This window comes from Struthio camelus, chromosome 11, assembly GCF_040807025.1.
Source record: "Struthio camelus isolate bStrCam1 chromosome 11, bStrCam1.hap1, whole genome shotgun sequence".
In the NCBI taxonomy this organism is placed as follows: domain Eukaryota; kingdom Metazoa; phylum Chordata; class Aves; order Struthioniformes; family Struthionidae; genus Struthio; species Struthio camelus.
The window spans coordinates 17,958,171-17,976,045 of NC_090952.1; the positions used below are offsets into that span (position 1 = coordinate 17,958,171).

The window sequence follows — 17,875 nt, forward strand, 5'->3', positions numbered from 1 at the left end:
TGCGTTTTACATATTTTGCTTATAATGTTATTATAGTTCTGGCTTGCTATTAATTTATTTGTAATTTTTTCATACTATATGGAAATAGGAACTGCAGGGAAGGATACAGATTTTCCTTTAAATCTGTTATCTTTAGCTGTGCACAGAAAGTTCTGTTCTGCACCTCACTGTGGGCAGGATGGATTGACTGTATCTATTGGATACAGCTCCAGAGCAGGAGCTGTGGTACCTGACTCTCTTGAGGTTTCACCATTAGTCTGCAAGTTCTGCAGGGCTTCATAATTCTGCACCTCAACTTTTCCCGCTTGTAAGTTAGGGATAATTAATCCTGCTGCCCTTATGAAATACCTCACTATTGAGCAGCGCTAGGAAAGGGCTAGTTCTAATTATTATTTTCATTTTCAGTGATTTACCCACTACGTAGATGGATGCCATAACCTGTATTATATTATCTATGAGGTATATTGCAGACTATGCGATACATTTCATTTAACATGCACTTTTGTTATACGTGGATACTCTCAGAAGTATTTTTTTTTCTTTCTCTAAGGAGAAGTGATAGGGAACAGGAATGGACTGCAGAGATAAGTGTATTGCAATTTATTCTTGTGTTGCTGGCACTGAATACGAGAACAGATTTATGCGTGGAATTTGCAGGGCAAGAAGTTATTATTGTCTGCATTTGTAAGGAAAACTAGTCCAGTGATTTGGACTACAGGATATAACCTAGATTCAGTTTCCTTTCCATTGCAGGTTTCCTGTATGACCTTAGGCAAATCAGTTTTCTTCACAGTGCAATTCTTGGTCTATAAAATAGGAATATTAGAACTTCATGTAGAGCATGCAACAGTCGTGCAACTGAGCACAGAAAGCTGGTAGGCCACTCTGATATTGCAGCTTAGGGGCCACACAGATATGATAGATAGATAAGTGAGGTTTTTGGAAAGCCAAGAGAAATGTCTAGAAATAAGTATATGAGTAACTTGTAATGAGTAAATGAGTAGTTTAGCTTATGTGTGCCTGGGACTGGAAGATTACTGTAGATGACCACAGGGTGAGTGAAACTTTCAGATGAGGAGTGCCATTTTTTCTCTTCCTTCAAAGATCTCTGTGACAAACCTTGTGCAGTTTTCATGGCTGCTGCCCTAATATGTGAAGTTATCTCACATACAGAATCTACTTCTAAGCAAAATATTTATGCCATGGTGTATGTGATGCATATTTTCAGGAAAAAAAAAAGGTTTAATATGTAAATATTAAATTCAAATTCACTGAAAAAGCATCTGAAGAAAAACAAAAGTTATTTGAGAAGTTTGGATACCAAACATTTTCTCAGCCAATTGTTATGTTATTATAGGTTTTACTTGAGAAATATTTTACCGAATAGCAGTACCTGTATTTCACAATAGTCATAGTGAATAACTTGAATATTAAGCATCAGTCAAGTATTGAAAGAGTAGTATACAGTATATTAAATTTATAATAAAAATGTTGGCACCAGTATTCAGTAGTGCCATAGTAGTGCTTTTGATTGCCACACTATGCCATGGTATATTATATCATATGGCATAATTCAGTGTATCTTTCTTTGTATTACTCATCATTTTTCAAATTACAAATCTTTTATAGGGTGGTAACTCATACTTGGACATAGCGCTAAAATGATGGAGTAATTTGCTTTTTCTCAGTCATTGATCTTTCAAACTTTTGCATTTAGCAGTATTAATCATGTTTATTAGCCAAGTCTTGTCATAAAGAATGTTGAATGTTTCTGCTACATTCACCTTCAATTAAAATGTTTTTTGCTTGCTGCCTCTACCTGCTGCATCACAGTATTCTGTTACTTATTCTAATTGAAATTATTGTTCATAAATTCAAAACAAAGTCAACACTGCCGTTACACATTTTCATAACGGTCTGCAATCTAGTTTAAAATATGTGACATACCTGAGAAAAGGAGGGTATCTAGAACACTTTTTTGCTCCAGGAATGTTCAGCCTATTTTTTTAAGTTGGTTTGTTTTGCGGACCAGATCTGTTTCAGAATTCACTATCATGCTCTACTTAACTGCTTTTTAAAAGGAACTTGTTTTTATTCATCTGTATAAATTTAATACTAAAGGCAACTATAAAATTGTTGCAGAACAGTCTCTTCGGAAGACCAGATAGATAGTCTAGACCAAACAGATTAGAGTTTAGTTTGAAATAGTTTGTTTCTCTTTTAGACAGTAATTACTGTGCATAGTAGATATCTGAACTCTCAATTTCAATTCCTGAAGAATAATAGTTTCTAGGCCCTGTCCTGGAGTCTTACCTGACGCCTGGCTTTTTTAACCTACCAAAGTGAAGGTTTTCACTTTGGACAGCCCAAGGACCAAACCCAGCAGAGAAGGAAAAGCTACTTAAGCTCAAAGATAGCGTAACAGAAGAATAAATTGTTATAACATGTTCACGGTGTAATGTTAAGTTGGCGGTTAGCAGAGCTCTAAACAGTGAATACTGCAGCAGCCTTCCAGCAGGATTAACAGAGGTAAGAAATGTGAGTAGCTCTAAGATGGAAGCTGACTAGCTTGTGGAAGGACCATATGGCTTGATTACCTGTGATAGCAGGAGACTGTAACTCAGAGACTCAGAAGTTCCCTTTTCTGCCGTACTTCATAGTGGCTGATGTTTACCTGGATCGTTTTATCCTTAACCTTTCAACTTTTTCTGTTTCCAGAAAGCATTGTTATGAAGGTAGATGATGCTGAAGGTTTCTGATCATACTTTTTGCCTGACTTTTAACTTTTTTTCAGGTGTAGGTTTTGGGTACTTTTTGTGCTAGATTCTTAGCTTTGTTGAAGAGTATTAATTTGTTGCTAACCAAGCAAAATGTCTTTAAGAAAGGAATATGCTATTTACAATCCCTTCATACCCTGTTTTGCAGGTGGGAGTGAATCCTCCTGGGATAAAGAGAAACTTCAGTCTCCCATTACAACAGGATCACAGCACAGCATTGGCCATCCCACACTGTCGGGGCAGTCAAGCCTTGGAAGTGCCCATCCACTCAGTCCTCTCCAGCAGAATCACCTGCTCACCAACAGTATGTACCATGTGGAAAAAAACATTACATGAGGATGCTTACTTAGGCTCTTTGGTTATGGAGGATAAAAGAGCTCTGATGAGTTTTGGTTGCTAACTGAGAAATGGAGTGTTCCACTGTAAAGTGCTGGAACAGGGTCTCAGAAGAGCTCCATGCCTCAGAAGAGCTCCAAGGTTGTGGAGGCGGGCATGGAAACCAAGGAATATACGCGTCCATCAGAGCATGGTTTCAAACAGATGTTAATCAGTCCACAGTGTATCTGTGGGGGTGTCCCAGTGCAGGCCTGAGCACTCAGAAGGGGTAGCTGGGTGGTGGGAGGACCCTGGCCCTCCCACAAACCCTGCTTGGAAGTCGGGCTTGCAGTCCATCCTTTCATTCCTGCTGGAGAGAGGGGACATGAATGGGATGTGAGGTCAGTCCTCCCCCGGGTGTTGCAGCGGGGAATGCACATGTGCATCACGTCCGTTCAGCCCGGGGGATACACCAGTCCCTTTGAATGGCCACCAGTTCCCTTTGAATGGCCGGGGGATACACCATTTCCCTTTGAATGGCCACCCATTCCTGCAGTAGGAACTGCTAGTCTCCAATCCACGTTTGCATGGCCTGGGCGAAAGGAAAAAAAAAAAAGCAAACAAACAATTCCTTAAACGTATAAGTAGATGAGAAAATTCCCTTCCAGATGAAAATGCTGGCTACCAAATACATGCATACAGGTGAATAAGGAATAAGAGCAAAATGGCTTGTTAAAAGCAAGCAGAAGCAGTTCCTCTGCTTTATTTTGTCTTGTACCTGCCAGTTGTATGCGAGGCCACCTGCTGCACCCAGCAAATGGAACAGAAATGACACACTTAAAAGTTTGGATGTCCCTTCAAACCCCTCTTCTCTTCCTTTGGAAAGGGAGGAGAGGGGAGGTCAAGAGTTCCCTTTCTCCTTTATACCCAAAGGGGGAAGGAAGGGGAAATTATTACAAAAAAAGATGTTTGGGATACTACAAAAATGAATTAATATTTAAAAACTAGTTAAGAATAAAATTAATTCTAAAAGATGGTGGATGAAGAATGAAAAACGTCACGCTGTTTTTGAATCCATGATATTTGTTTGAAATCCTTGAAGTTTTGAAAGTTGTTTTTTGGTGTTAGTTTTCCAGATAATGACACTTCTGGCTCCTCTAAAATTTTAGGAGCAGATATTTTCTTGCTACCTGTGCAGGGCCCCAGACATGAAGAAATCAGGGCAATTGGAATGCCTCCTGCAATATGTATTTGCATTGCTCATGGGAAGGTAGGGGCCTGACCATTTCTGGCCTCTGCTTAGGTACCAGTGATTAACGGTTACCTGCCTATAAGACTCATATTCACTATAGTTTATTCTTTGCTTTTATATTCTTACATAATGTGGTATTTGTACATGTCTTACATATAGGGATATTGTGTTCTCTGCTGTTTGAGAAAACTTTCAGGATATTTTCCAGTAGATTTTATACTAGGCAAATGTCTATACGCTATTAAAGGGTTTATTGAATGTCAGACATTATGTCCGATGATTTGCAAGTGTAAGATATATTTTCCTCATAGTCCTCTGAAATGTTTGACGGATTGTGTCTTAAAACTGGTGATGTGCTGTTAAATTCTGTTTGTAGTTTGCATTTAGTTTGCATGTCAATTGGACTTTTAAGTAGACATACAACTCAATGTGGACAGATGGTGTCTGGGAGTTTTGGAACTCTATGGAGTATGAGGAGTGATTATTGGGCTGTGAAGGGAGATACGCAGGGGAACAAAGGCTCATGTATGTAAGCACTGAAGAGGATTGTTAGTGTGGTTTAAAGTGAAGGGAGATGCGTGTGGGCTTTTTTTATTACCTATCATAATTAATATTGCCATGGATCATTCTATAAGCAAAATATAGTGAATCACAGGACATCACAGTAGGTGACTGTAATATACTCAAGCTAAACAGAAGTAGTGCGGAAGCTCAGAGTATATTCAATCCTGCCTTTTGTGGTGGGCGCAGTGGTGCTTTTTATATCTGTTTAATCAATACATTGTATTGGAATAACATAAACTGTACCAGTCAATAATTTTTTTTTTGTAGGTTCTATCATATAGAAAAATGGTGACTGACTCTCTTGATTTATAATGATTAAGATAGAACCAAAAGTGGGAAAAAAAGGTAGAAATAATTAATATGCATAGCACATAGTTATGACTGGCTATATAATTATGCTATTTACCACTTGCACCTCAAGTTTGTGGTGAGAATTTCTAATCTATATTTCATTTAGAAGAATTATAAGGCATTTTGACTGGCAGAATGAGTTCTGGTTTTGCTGAAAAAAATAATTGTGGGTGCCCAAAGGTAGATATCTTCAAGTAGACTCTCTAAAGAATTCTTAAATGCAAACACACCTGAAGTGGTTTCTCAGTGGATTGGTTTATTTCTCTTGCTTTGTACTGTAGTCATTAGTAAATATGACAAGTAATACACATGCTGAAATAGATATTAATGAAACACAAGTTCTGGAATCTGATTCTTGCTAACGGTAGCATCGCCATTCTGGCAATGTCAGGATCTGCATGTGGGCGCAAATGCAGTGCATACGTTCTTAAATAGATATTTATACTTAGTGGACGACAATTTGAGATGGTGTTTTTTGAAATGAAAATCTAATCTGGAATTGTGGGTTCTCATTCCATATTCCAGTTCACAGACTGTATGGTATGGCACTAGTACTGTGTAATCCAATCCACAGCTTCCTATCTTCAAGGAGTAGTCATAATATAAAAACTAAATTTCAAAATCTAGTGTCAGATTGTTGTGTATGTGAACTAATAATGGTAAAAGCACTTAGTAGAAGTACATTGGCAAATAAAATTATTAATTAATAGTCTGTCAGTCTTTTTATAAATATCTTCACAAATTTGTGCTTGGCTTGTGACTTTTGTTGTAAAGCTACCAATATAGAGATCCCTGAACTTGTACACTGTTTTATATTCATTTTGTTAATATTGTTTGTTGCTTTACAGCTATATGTTTTTTCATATATAAGCTATATAGCCTTTTCTGGAATGCAGACAGTTATTCCCTATATAACTTGTAAATTATTAACACATAGTAATGATGAGTTTGAAAGTCAGTGTAGTCTCTAAAAATTTAGGAGTTGGATTTTAGAATGAGAGATTGACTTATTTAACCTGTCCGTGCTCTCTTTTAGGGATAGATCTGCCATTTATGATGATGCCGCACCCTCTGCTTCCCGTCAGCCTACCTCCTGCTTCAGTTGCAATGGCAATGAATCAGATGAACCACCTCAATACGATAGCTAACATGGCTGCAGCAGCCCAAATGCACAGTCCTCTTTCCAGGGCAGGGGCCTCTGTTATAAAGGTAAGAGTCACCCATGAAACTTAGGAAAAAAAAAAAAGTTTTTTGTGGCTAAGAAAAACCTTCACGGTGACCCTTTGGGGGAACATAAAGGCTATGAGCTTATACCCCCTCTAGTGCACCTAGTCCGCTGTTCCTGTTTGAGCAAATAAGAACATATAAGAACAATCAAGTTAAAGAAGTAAGATGCTGTGCTCTATCTACAAATGTGTAATGTAATTAAAAACAGATATTTTAACACTCACTAGATGCAAGGTAAATAAGCAGTCCTAAATCTATTAAAGGTCAAAAGCTATTCTAAATTGCTGTTTAAAATCAAACTTTAATGTTATACTTAAAAGAAAATGCTATAGAAGATACCAGAAACTCTGGTGCGGTACCCTTCTAGAACAGGATAACAGCCAAGAAAATCATTGGAAGTACCTTATTGATTATAGTATGCAGTAGCCAGGCCTACGTTTGTTTCTGGACGGATAAAATGTGTTTAGGCTTTCAAAGGGCCTCCTATATTCCCTTGCTAATAGTTTGTTAACAAAATTTCGTATCTGCGTTGGGAGCTGAAGTCCTGTCACATACCAAAAATATGTTGAGACAAATTTTTGAAGTGGAAAGAGATTAGGAATACTGCATGTAAAGGATGGGATACTCTAAATTCCTGTGGGATTCTCTGAAACACTATCTGCCCTTTTTTTTGAGCAAAAATTGAAAGTTTTATCAGTCTAACTTTTGCATATATCTCGACACTACTTGCCTGTTTCTTGTTGGCAAAACAAAATTTTGTCAATGTTGTGGGATAATAATCTTAGTCCATTTTTCTGTATATTTTTAAATATAGGAGTTCTATGTAAATAGAACTGGGAAAGTAGATGTCTTTTTATTTTGACTTTGCTCCTAAACACTAATTCATCCCTATCCCTAATTCAAAAGTTCTGAGTTGTTTTATTCCCATGACTTTCACTGACTTACTGAACTGAATCTCTTCTGTCTTTGTCATACATCATCTTAACGGTAAAATATCTTTATTTTATCATTGGGAAAGTTACTGAAGCACAGTTTAATATTACAGAGATGTGAGAATTAGTTAATCAGGATTGCATTGTACTTTTTATTGTCACAACCTACCACCACAGACAATTTTGTTTCTCCACCCAGCAGAGGAAGAAAATAGTAGTTCTCAGCCGCATGTTTGTTATTCATACTTCTGTTTATTGATATGAACATATTTTCAAGGAAGCAAGCAAATCTGTTGCATCCAATTACAGGAGCATAAAATAAAACATCTCTCTGTTGCTGAGGTTCTAGAGGTCTTCAGATCTTCAATTTTCTTGTGGTCATTTTCCTGGTCCTGAGCATCTCTAAACTTGTCTCATGTTGTTTTTCTTCTTTATTGATAGTCCACTTCCAAATTAGGGCAAATGTTGTCTTAATACTTTGATTTTGTTTACATTTTGTTGTTATTGGATTCTAGGAGGCTGGTAAAAACAGTTTTTGGTTTTTTTTTTTCCCCCCAGTTAGTGACCACTTAGGATTTAGGTCTTTAAAAACTTCTCTTCAGTGTGTCTGCACAGTTGTTGAATGGGTGGTGGAAAAGTCTGATATCTCTGATATCTAACTGCCCAATGGTTAATACAAGACACAGAGTTGTTAGAAATTAATTGAGGTTCCATTAGTTTCATTAAGTAACCTTGTCTTTAGCTGTTCCAGTGACCTATTGAGAAAACCATAACTTAAATACAAGATTAGAATATTTCTAGTAGCAAATAACTTCATAAGATTTCATTATAATTTAAGTGCTATCAGTATGTCTAAATGAAGATTAAATATATACTTGTAAATCATGCTTGTTGTTTGTTATATATCTTACAGTTTTTGCAAGCAGTTACATTTAAAGCACGGTCTTTGGCAGGCTCTTGCTTATGTTAGTGAAGCTTTCTTCAGCACCTGCAATAGAGCGTACAGAGCATCTCCACAGCAACAGCAGATTTTACCAGCGTTCTAGTGGGAATTATGCCTGCATGATGCAGAGGAGAGTGCAACGGGAGCTAGTGCGAGAGAGGTGCAGCATGCATCCAGTGCTCTGTTGCTCTCACCTGGCAAGTGATGCTGTATCTTTCTCTCATTTGTTCTGAGTGCTGAAACTGTAGATTAATTTTATTACAGTGTAAGGCTTCCTTTGTCCTTTCCTTCCCATGTGTACAATCATCTAGTTCTGAATGACTATCAATTAAAATTAAATCCTTGTACAAAAGGAAACCTGTAAAAGTGTTGCTGCTGCTGTTATCCATCAACAATATGATTTTTATTACATGGCAACAGTATTTAAGTTCATATAATAAATACAAAAAAGACTGTTTTAGATATAGTGTAATTATGACATTATGAGGTTACTTAAAATGGGAAAAATGAATTGAATATATTAAATATCTGTCTATTTCCATACTCTGATGACTAAAACACCACTTGGCCTGTTTTCTATAGGTATGAGAATCAGCTGCTTTATAAAGGTTTTCAGTGAAGTCATTATGCTTTTTATATCACGTATGCCATTTAGAAATAAGCTGTTCTACCAAAATATGCATGATCAGCAAAGTTAACATTTAGTGCTCCAGAAAGAAATGTCATAACTGTGAAATTTGATTTCTTCCTGACAAGAACACTATAAATTAGGTAGTCACAATGGTCAGGCTCACAAAACCTTCTTTGCCATCCATAATATAATCTAATGTGATCATAGCAGCACCCAGTAGCAGTGCTGTAGCTAGGGCTGTGACAGTGTCCCAGTTATAAATCCATCTTTTCAGGGATTTACTGCTCATCTAAAAAAGCTTGCTCCATCTGAAACTTGGCTCAAATGGTTCTGAAGAATCTGCCTAACTGAGGGTGTAGTATGACAAAAAAAATTGACAGCAGTGATGACTTAAGCACCCTCTTGTGTCTAATTTCCTGTTCTTTTTTCCAGAGCTATTCTTCTGCTGGATCAATTCTGTACTCTAGTTAATGGCCTAGGTGTATAAATGCTTTGCCAGCCTAGTGTTGAGGACTAGTCTGGGATGGAATTTAGCTGAAGTAGCACTTGAATCGAAAAGTAGTGAATAAATTTAATAGTTTGCTGTCACCAGTATTGTTTAAGTGCTCCTGTAACTCAGAAGAATCTACTCACTGACATTATTTTCACTTTTAGAAGTGAAGTTTGGATAGGCCCTTTATGTAAAAGAGAAAGAACTTTTCACTGAAGTTTTTAAAACAGCTTAACTGCGGCGAGTTGTTATTACTTAGTGTTAAGATTTTTATTCTACTTATAATATACAAATGCATGTGATTTTTAATATGCATTGACATGGTTTATCGTAAAGGAGCTATTATGATTTATGCTGACAACACAAACTGAATAGAATGCTGAAAACATGCCTAAATCTTAACAGATCATTCAAACTAAATTAGTTCCAAAGGAGTTGAGACTTCATACTGTATATACATGTATGGCAAATAGAGAGCGTCGCAACAAAAATGAGAACAGCTCTTCTGTTCACTGACAGCACTTTTGAACGTTGTAATGGGGTCATATGGGCTTACGTAACAATTCACTCTCCATAGTGGAATAAGGCCTGTAACTGGGCCACTGGGGATGCCCTCAAACTATATATGATAAAGACACCAGGAATACTAAGGTAGTTTCATCAAAATGTACGCCTAAAATCTCAATTTATACAGATTAAGCCAGAAGGGGTTTATATGACTAAAGAACACATCAGCTTACAGAATTTCAGCCAAAAGAAAATAAAAGATGCTAAACAAAGATGCATTCAGCAAAACAGACTGGGAAGGATGCTAACCAGGAGCACCTTTAAATTGTTCATTTTACAGCTTTCATCTCTACTCCTAGCGTTACAGCTCTTAGGTAATATATGGCAAGGAGGGGAGAGATTGAAGCCTTGGAAAGTAGAAATGCAGGAAGGTCTTCCTGGAGTGGTCACATGGGGGTTGTGAAAGTATGATGAGGCCCAGCAAGATCCAAGTTTCTGGGGTTGTACTTAGGAGGGAGTGTGATGCGGGTCTGAGCCCAAGGAGCTTAGGGTAGCTGTGGGGAGAGTGAGGGCAGGAGACTGGCACGGAAGAGTCTCAGGGGCTGGCATTCCTCAGGGGCTGAAATGGAAACCCACGGTGGTTTAACTTGTTTCTGAATAAATAGTCACTGGTTGGAGAAGTGCTGGCCGGTTCTTGCCTCTTCCTGCTAGGGCTAGGGCTGGGGTTAGGGGTAGACCTTGGAAAAAGAGAAGTCCAAAGTGTATTCCCAGAGTGATGCCAAATAGAGTTGTGAAAATGTCGTGAAGGCTGGCAAGAGTCAAGCCTCTGGCGCTGTTCCTAAGGGGACTGTGATGTGGGTCCAGAGCAGATGCTCTAGTGAGCTGTCAGGAGCAAATGAGAGAAGGAAGCTGGTATAGGAGAAAGCTTGGGGACTGAAGAGCCTGGAAGTCCTGAGAGGGACTCCAGGAAGTCCAGGAAATGGAAGCCAGGGCCTGGTATGGCTCATCTCCAAAGTGACACTGCTTGAGGACCTGCTGGCCTGTGCTTGGGTTTGAGTTCAGGTTCAAGCCTGAAAGAGAAGAAATGCAAAAGCATCTTGATATTTGGAGTTCAGTGGGGGTTGTTGCAGTGCAATGAGGGCTGGCAAGAGCCAAGTTTCTGTGGTTGTGTCTGTGTGGGTCTTCACGTATTCACTGAAAGGCCCCGTACTCTGGTGTCCTTTGAAATAGGTTGGTGGGACAGACTATGGCTAGGATGGGCTTAAATGAACTATTTGCGAGAACTGAATCTGTACCAGAGGCCTTCATCTGTTTCCTTTTGGGTTAGGTAAGAAGAGAATTCTGAGCCTGGAGTAAGAGTTAAAATTCTGTTCTAAATTCACCTACGTTTAATTTATAAACAACTCAAGCCTCAAAAGTGGAAACTTCAGGTGAAATGAAATGTTTCATTTTGGTGGCGAGGTTGAAATTGTTTCTTTTGCCTCAACTCCAAACAATTTCCTTGTGAAATTTTTTGATCTACTAATAAACAGAACAAAACATTGTTTCTGTTGTATGATCTAGACGTGCAGTAGGGATTTTTGAGTCTCCTTTTCTTTGTGTTCTGTTCTTCTGATTTTGTGGAATAGTTAAGGCATTTGTAAAGGATGTATATGACATGATTTTAAATTCCCTAAGGAGAATACAGATGGGCTGTGTAATTATTGCTGAGAGGTGCTATTTTCTGTGTGCTGTACAACTCACATTCATAATATTTACCTGACAGCCAGAAAAATGTAGCCATCTCAGAATACTCTGAAACAATTTTTCTCAGTATAAAACATTTCTAGTTACAGAATTTATAATATATTTAATTTTATATCACTGTATCCATTCAATTCATTCTGAATTGTTTTCAGAACATTATAAGGTTTAAAAAATAAAACTTTTGTAAAAATTATGACTTTTTTTCATGTGGTAGGTTTAGGCTCTCCCATTTCATAGCATGTGTTCATTGTTGACTGCTTGTTGGTGAATGAGTACTAGAATGTTTTAGAGGGATGGTAGTTGAAACAAAGTAGTTTAAGTTTGCTTCTTAGAAGGCTAATTTTTGTGGCTGTGTCTGTAGCAAAGAAGGAGTAATTGTGCAGTTATCTTTTTGTTCACTGCTACAGAGGAACTGCTATATTTGGAGATACTCAAGTCCCTACAAGTTGCGTCAGATACTCTCTTATCACTCTTTTATCCCCTTTCCCATTAAGGGAGGCATATTCCTCTCCCTATGATGACAAGCCTGCTTATTATAAGCGAGAACTACTAGTTGCTAGTTTAAAGAATAAGCAGTGAATGCTTAGTTTAAACTTGAAAGTGGAAAAGATGCAGCAAGGAGCAAATACATCTCTTCTCTCTTGCCCTCCCTCCCTCCCACCCCCGCAAAGCTGGCAAGAGGATATGGTTAGGCCGTGCACATGCTAGCTTTTAGTTCTGGCTCAGGTCTTTTTAGTACTGGCTTAGTCATTTGCATTTGTACTTAATAACTAATATAGCTATAACATAGATTAGGTACAGCATTATCATCATTAGTCCTGGGAGTTCATTCAGTAGCAGCACGGGATGAAACAATTTGTAGGATGGGTACAGGTATAAAGTTTCCCCTTTAAGAGCCTGTCTTATTTTATACTTCCACATTCAAAATGAAATGTAAAGGTAAAATCTTAATTTAATATGCCAGTGAAGGTTTGCATAGTTTTCCCAGTGACTGCTAATTTAAGAAGTGGTGAAGAAGGAGGCTCTTGTTTGGCTCTTTACCAATACCATCTGATTAGCTGCGGTTTTCTGTTTGGCTGAGCAGCTGGCAATTAATGAATTGATAGGAAGTAGTCACAAGGTAATGGAATTAGCAAGTGAACATCTGGTATTAAAAATTAGTAAACATAGAAGAGTTTTTATGATTTCTTAAATTTGGTGAGAAAATAAATGCCAGTTGACTACAGCTGAAATGACACAATGGAAAAATTGCATTTCACATGGCAAAATATGTATTTTAAGTGAATGAATCCCCAATACATTGCAAAAGATGAATGGGATCCAGCTGGCTGTTAGACATACGGATCCTGTCTTAGTTTTTACACCAGCTGTTTCTCTTGTTTATCTCCAGTTCTTATAGCAATTGGAGATATTATCACTAGCTCGGAAGACCGGCGAGTCTTCCATCCTCTTTGCATGTACCCGTTTTCAGACTGAGATAACTCAAGATATAAACCTGGCCACTGTTCACTTAACTTAGAAATAGTAAACTTTCCTCTATCATATTTTTGTGGTACACTTTCCAGCTTCACCTCAGGATTAGCAAAGCTTCTGCTTACTGTGTTAGGATTGTTCTTTATCTTTGAAAAGCCGAAATGCGAATTTTGTATTGCGTTCAGCGATAATGCATTAGTAAAGGGACTGTAAACTTTAGAATACTATTAAGAGGGTAGTTTTTCGTAGAATTAAACTAGTGGTATTATCAACTAAGGTCAATTGGAAAGAAACAAGTGTCTTAATGTTAAATAAAGCAAAATGTTAGCAATTTTATTCTTTGGTAACTAAAATAGCATTAACGTTTCTAATTCTTCTCTTACAGTCACCGAGGGTGGAATTCAGCCAGGCAGGCAGAAGCAGTGGTAGCTCTTCACTGCCACAAAGTTGTGGCGGTTTTGCAGAGGAGGCAAGGAGTTCTGCAGCAAGTTTGCAAGCTCACTGTGCTCCTGGCTGCACGGCGTAGACCCCTCCTGAGAAAAGAAACACTGTGTGGTTTCCAGATTTTTTAAGGGTCTTAGGTGTTCAGCTTAGTGATGTAGTCCATTATGGGAATTCGAATGGTGATTTGGCAAGCACTGGGAGGCAAGATACAGGTTCCAGCGGGGAAGTAGTGAGCAAATTAGTGTCAGAAAATTTATTCTGCTAGAGTCTATGAACTGCATATATTTCTAGCAATGATGTCATCAGCTCTAATTTTTTTTCATAGTAGTTGAAAACTCTGGTCTGGACCTAAAAAAAAAAAACCCAGAATCCCTGTTTTTTCCTTCCTCACAGTTTCATTAGCAAGGTCTGTTCAATTCCAAGCATTCTTGCCAGGGCTGTAGAGCCCTGTAGGGTACAAAAGGAGCACCTCAATTAAATATGAAATATCAAGATAAATGTCTGAATAAAATATTCTGGACTCAGACAAACTTTCAAAACCTACTTGTCAGCAGTGAAATGCCATTAAATCCTCTAGGAACTCATTAATAGATTAACATTTGGGAGAGTAATTACAGCTACATTAGAACTAAGAATAAAAACAAATAAAGGAAAATCCAGCAACATCATTTCTCTATGCTCTTGACACAAAATGAAGATCAATACTATAAAAAAATCAGAGAAAAGGAATTAAGGTCAAGATGATTATGTCAAAAATGGGTAAGCTGTGTATGTATATTTCTAATAAAACTATTGTGGATGCAACTGTTATGTACTGTTTCATATTAGTTGTGTGGGATACTACCTCACAGGGAATAGGAAGGGGATACTGAGGTGAAATCAAGGATGTATCTGGAAGTTGGATGAGTCGATGACTTCAGTGCTGTTTACCTAAATCACAACTAAAATGAACAATGTCAGGCTTTGTAACTACTTTTTCTGAGCCAAAGCAAGACACTGTTCTTTAGTAAGACAGAAATATATTGCCCTTCTAAAGGATTAAATACCAAAAAAGTCTTTTTTGAGAATTTATGCTACAGCTCTGTAAGAGAGAAAAGATAAGACAAAGTAGGTACTGTAGTTAGATAAATAGGTAAGATCTTGAGAAATGTTTTGATTTTTCATAAAATTCTCACAATCTGTAAATGATATATGTATGCATTCATTGCATTATAACCTGGATTATGAATCTTGCAAATTTATGAAAAATAAAGAAATTCAAATTGACAACATGCAACTTTATTTAGAAATACATCTCTAGTATTGTAAGTGTACCTCCTGTAGAACCAGCCTGCACTGCAGCATGCTGCTGGGAGCTGAGCTATTTTCAGAAGAAAAAAATATATATGAAAAGCAACAAGGTTGGAAAATTCATAAATGACAAATAAAATGAAGTCATCAATGTGTAGAAAATGTTAAGATTTTACATTTGCAATTTTCCTATTTAAATGGCCTCATTGATTTGTTACAAATACTGTTAACCCTGTGTTTGGAAAACGGTGAGGACATTATCACTTGTGTTCTCATTTGTAATAAAATAGATTAACTTGCTGTGAAATTTTAACTAGGCTGAGACACAACAGTAGCTGCCTAATGAACCAGAGCACATTGCTGTTAAGTAGCTAAATAGATGCATACTGATTACAGGACTGAAAAATGGATCTGTTTACTTGCAAAAAAAGAGTCTGCTCATAGCGTTATCTATTATAGCAGGGGAAATTCCGCATTGTATTCTCACGCAAACACTCGGAAAATTGACAATTGCTCAATCAATAGGCAGTCTCACCTGATGATACTCTGTTGTCATGTGTAGTACATAAGATGTACATAAGATATGCGTAGGTACATAAGATATAGAGAAAATTTCAGCTCCTTCATTGCACACAGGGAAAACTGTATCTTCCCTGTATATGTAAATCTTTGTAACCAGTGAGACGTTAGATGACATAATCAACTAATTCTCTTAGAAAGTGATTCACTGTGTGATTAAGAATGACATTATTATTTGACACATTTATTTCTGCCTGAACATTTCAAACTAAGACCCTGAGTTTGAAGGCAAATTACTTGAAGCAGAGATTACTTTATAACAAGAGACAATGGGAAAATGCAGTTACCAGAAGGAGCTGGAATACTGTGCTATTCCAAATCATCAGCTTTTGAATTACTCAAATAACTCCCATTTAAGATGACATATATGGCTGTTTGTGTGACATCTTAAGTGTTAATTCGTAGTCATTTTTGTTCATAGATTTTTTTTGCAGAACAGTTGGCATGTCTTCTCCTTGGTTATTCATTTCCATGGTTGCAACAGACAATGAGATATCCTTAAACTATATACTTTTCTGTAAATTTAACTGTTGCAAAATTAAATCTTAATTTTAAAACTTACATCCAGGGAAAGAAAATTACAGTCAGAGTTGTAGTCTGTTAGCTGTAACCTATCTGGAAAATTATTTAAACTAGGGTAAAAGACATAGTATTTGCAAGTTCAGGGTTGCATTTATAGGATTCATCATATATTTAGGAAAATACAGTTTGGGATCACCCTTTAAATGTGATTTGTTAAACAGAGATTCCACAGAGTGAGTCATGACTCTGTTACCTTCCACTCGTCTCAGCCATCTCTAAAACCAGTCTTTCTGAGACCAAGGAGAAAACAATTGAGACTTTAAGATCAGTGATTTTTACCTTTTTTCCCTGCAGAATTTGGAATAATGAGAAAGTGTATGTTAAAACAATTCAGTTTTCAAAACCTTAAGATTATGTGACTCAACATAACAGATTCATATCTTTTAAAACTTAATAAACATTTTTAATTAGCATTCAAAAATACTGCAATTAAAAGTCTCTTTAAGATTTATTAGTTATTGTATGTTCATTAAATAACAGATAATTAGTGAGAACAGATCCATTGAGGATTAACAGCTATGTAATAGATACACATCTGTTACATGATTTTGAGGCTCAGTTGTTATTTAATGTACAATAACTATCCTATTAAAAACACATTCAATGCTACATTTTCAGCTGGTGTGATTGGAACAGGCAAATGCTACCCGTTACTATTAGGAGGATCTATTCTCACGTTCCCTTTGCATCTTTCTCAAGTGTATCTGTAAATATGAAGATTAGTGGGCTTCAGAGAGATGGTTTTAATGGGTAACAGAATATTCTTGAAAATGTCGATCTTACTGCCACTGCTATTAATGAATTGCCTCAGTAGGTTATGAACAGAAGCGATTATTATAGCTATATATAATGGAAAAACTATTAGAAGCTACTATTCTATTGCTAAAGCTGTATTATTGATTTAGCATATTTTCTAACAAAAACTGTGTAAAAAGTTCTGGTGCTATTCAGCGTATTTTTACAAGTGCTTGGTGAATTGCCACCAAGTAACCAGACTGCACACCCTCAATGCACAATCCTTGAGAAGTGGTTAGAAAAGCAGAAAAATTGCAAAGTTCCTTTGAGACAGGTTACGCTGTAATTGTGATCTTCAATGAGGTGGGGGCAAGAGGATCTCCCTTCTTAAAAAAAGAAGCTAATATTTCAGTTCTCAGGTTCCATAGAGAACAGCTGGTTGGCAGGGACGAGGGCAACTCCAAAGATGCAGTTTCGGGAATACTGTCAGTTCCAGCTAGTCATTAGAGTTAATATCAAAGTTTTGTGTGCAAATGTGCACATAAGGATTTGCAAGCACATTCTTATTTTTGTTACCAGAAGTGCTTTTCATGCAGAAGTGCAGTTGCCTTACCACTGCCATGGGCCTTTTCAGAACTCCTAGGATTAGAAAACATAGAATTCAATCATTCTTGTTTTAACTCTGTACTTTTGAGAGAGTCCCCATTTGCATACAGATTTAAAGGACATTTTGAGAATTAAAAGCTCATGATTTTCAGATGCTATTACTTGAGCAACTCCTGACCACGTGGGGCCACATTTGCCTCAGGAAGGTCCACCCCAGTTGTTCTTGCTGCCTACCAGGTTTCAGAGTGATCTAACTCTTCTGAGGCATATTAAAACACCTTAAACTGTTGCTGTAGCACATAGATCTTGCTGTAAGCTAATTTCACATGAGGCAGTTCTTGCAGCAATACTTATTTTTTGAATCTGTGGTCTTTCTTTATAAATCAAAAGTCTAACAGCTTTAAAAACTGATAAAACAAAATCTAGATTAT

At 37.1% G+C, this 17,875-nt stretch overlaps 1 protein-coding gene across 2 annotated transcripts in view; it reads left to right on the forward strand.

Moving 5' to 3' along the window:
• The window catches only part of DACH2 (dachshund family transcription factor 2), a 330,706-nt gene that overhangs the window by 251,811 nt on the left and 61,020 nt on the right, over positions 1-17,875 (forward strand). For both annotated transcript variants that reach the window (XM_068956818.1, XM_068956819.1), the window contains exons 4-5: positions 2,926-3,081; positions 6,296-6,468. In XM_068956818.1, the coding sequence (XP_068812919.1) occupies positions 2,926-3,081; positions 6,296-6,468 (329 nt within the window). The remainder of the gene's footprint in view (positions 1-2,925; positions 3,082-6,295; positions 6,469-17,875) is intronic.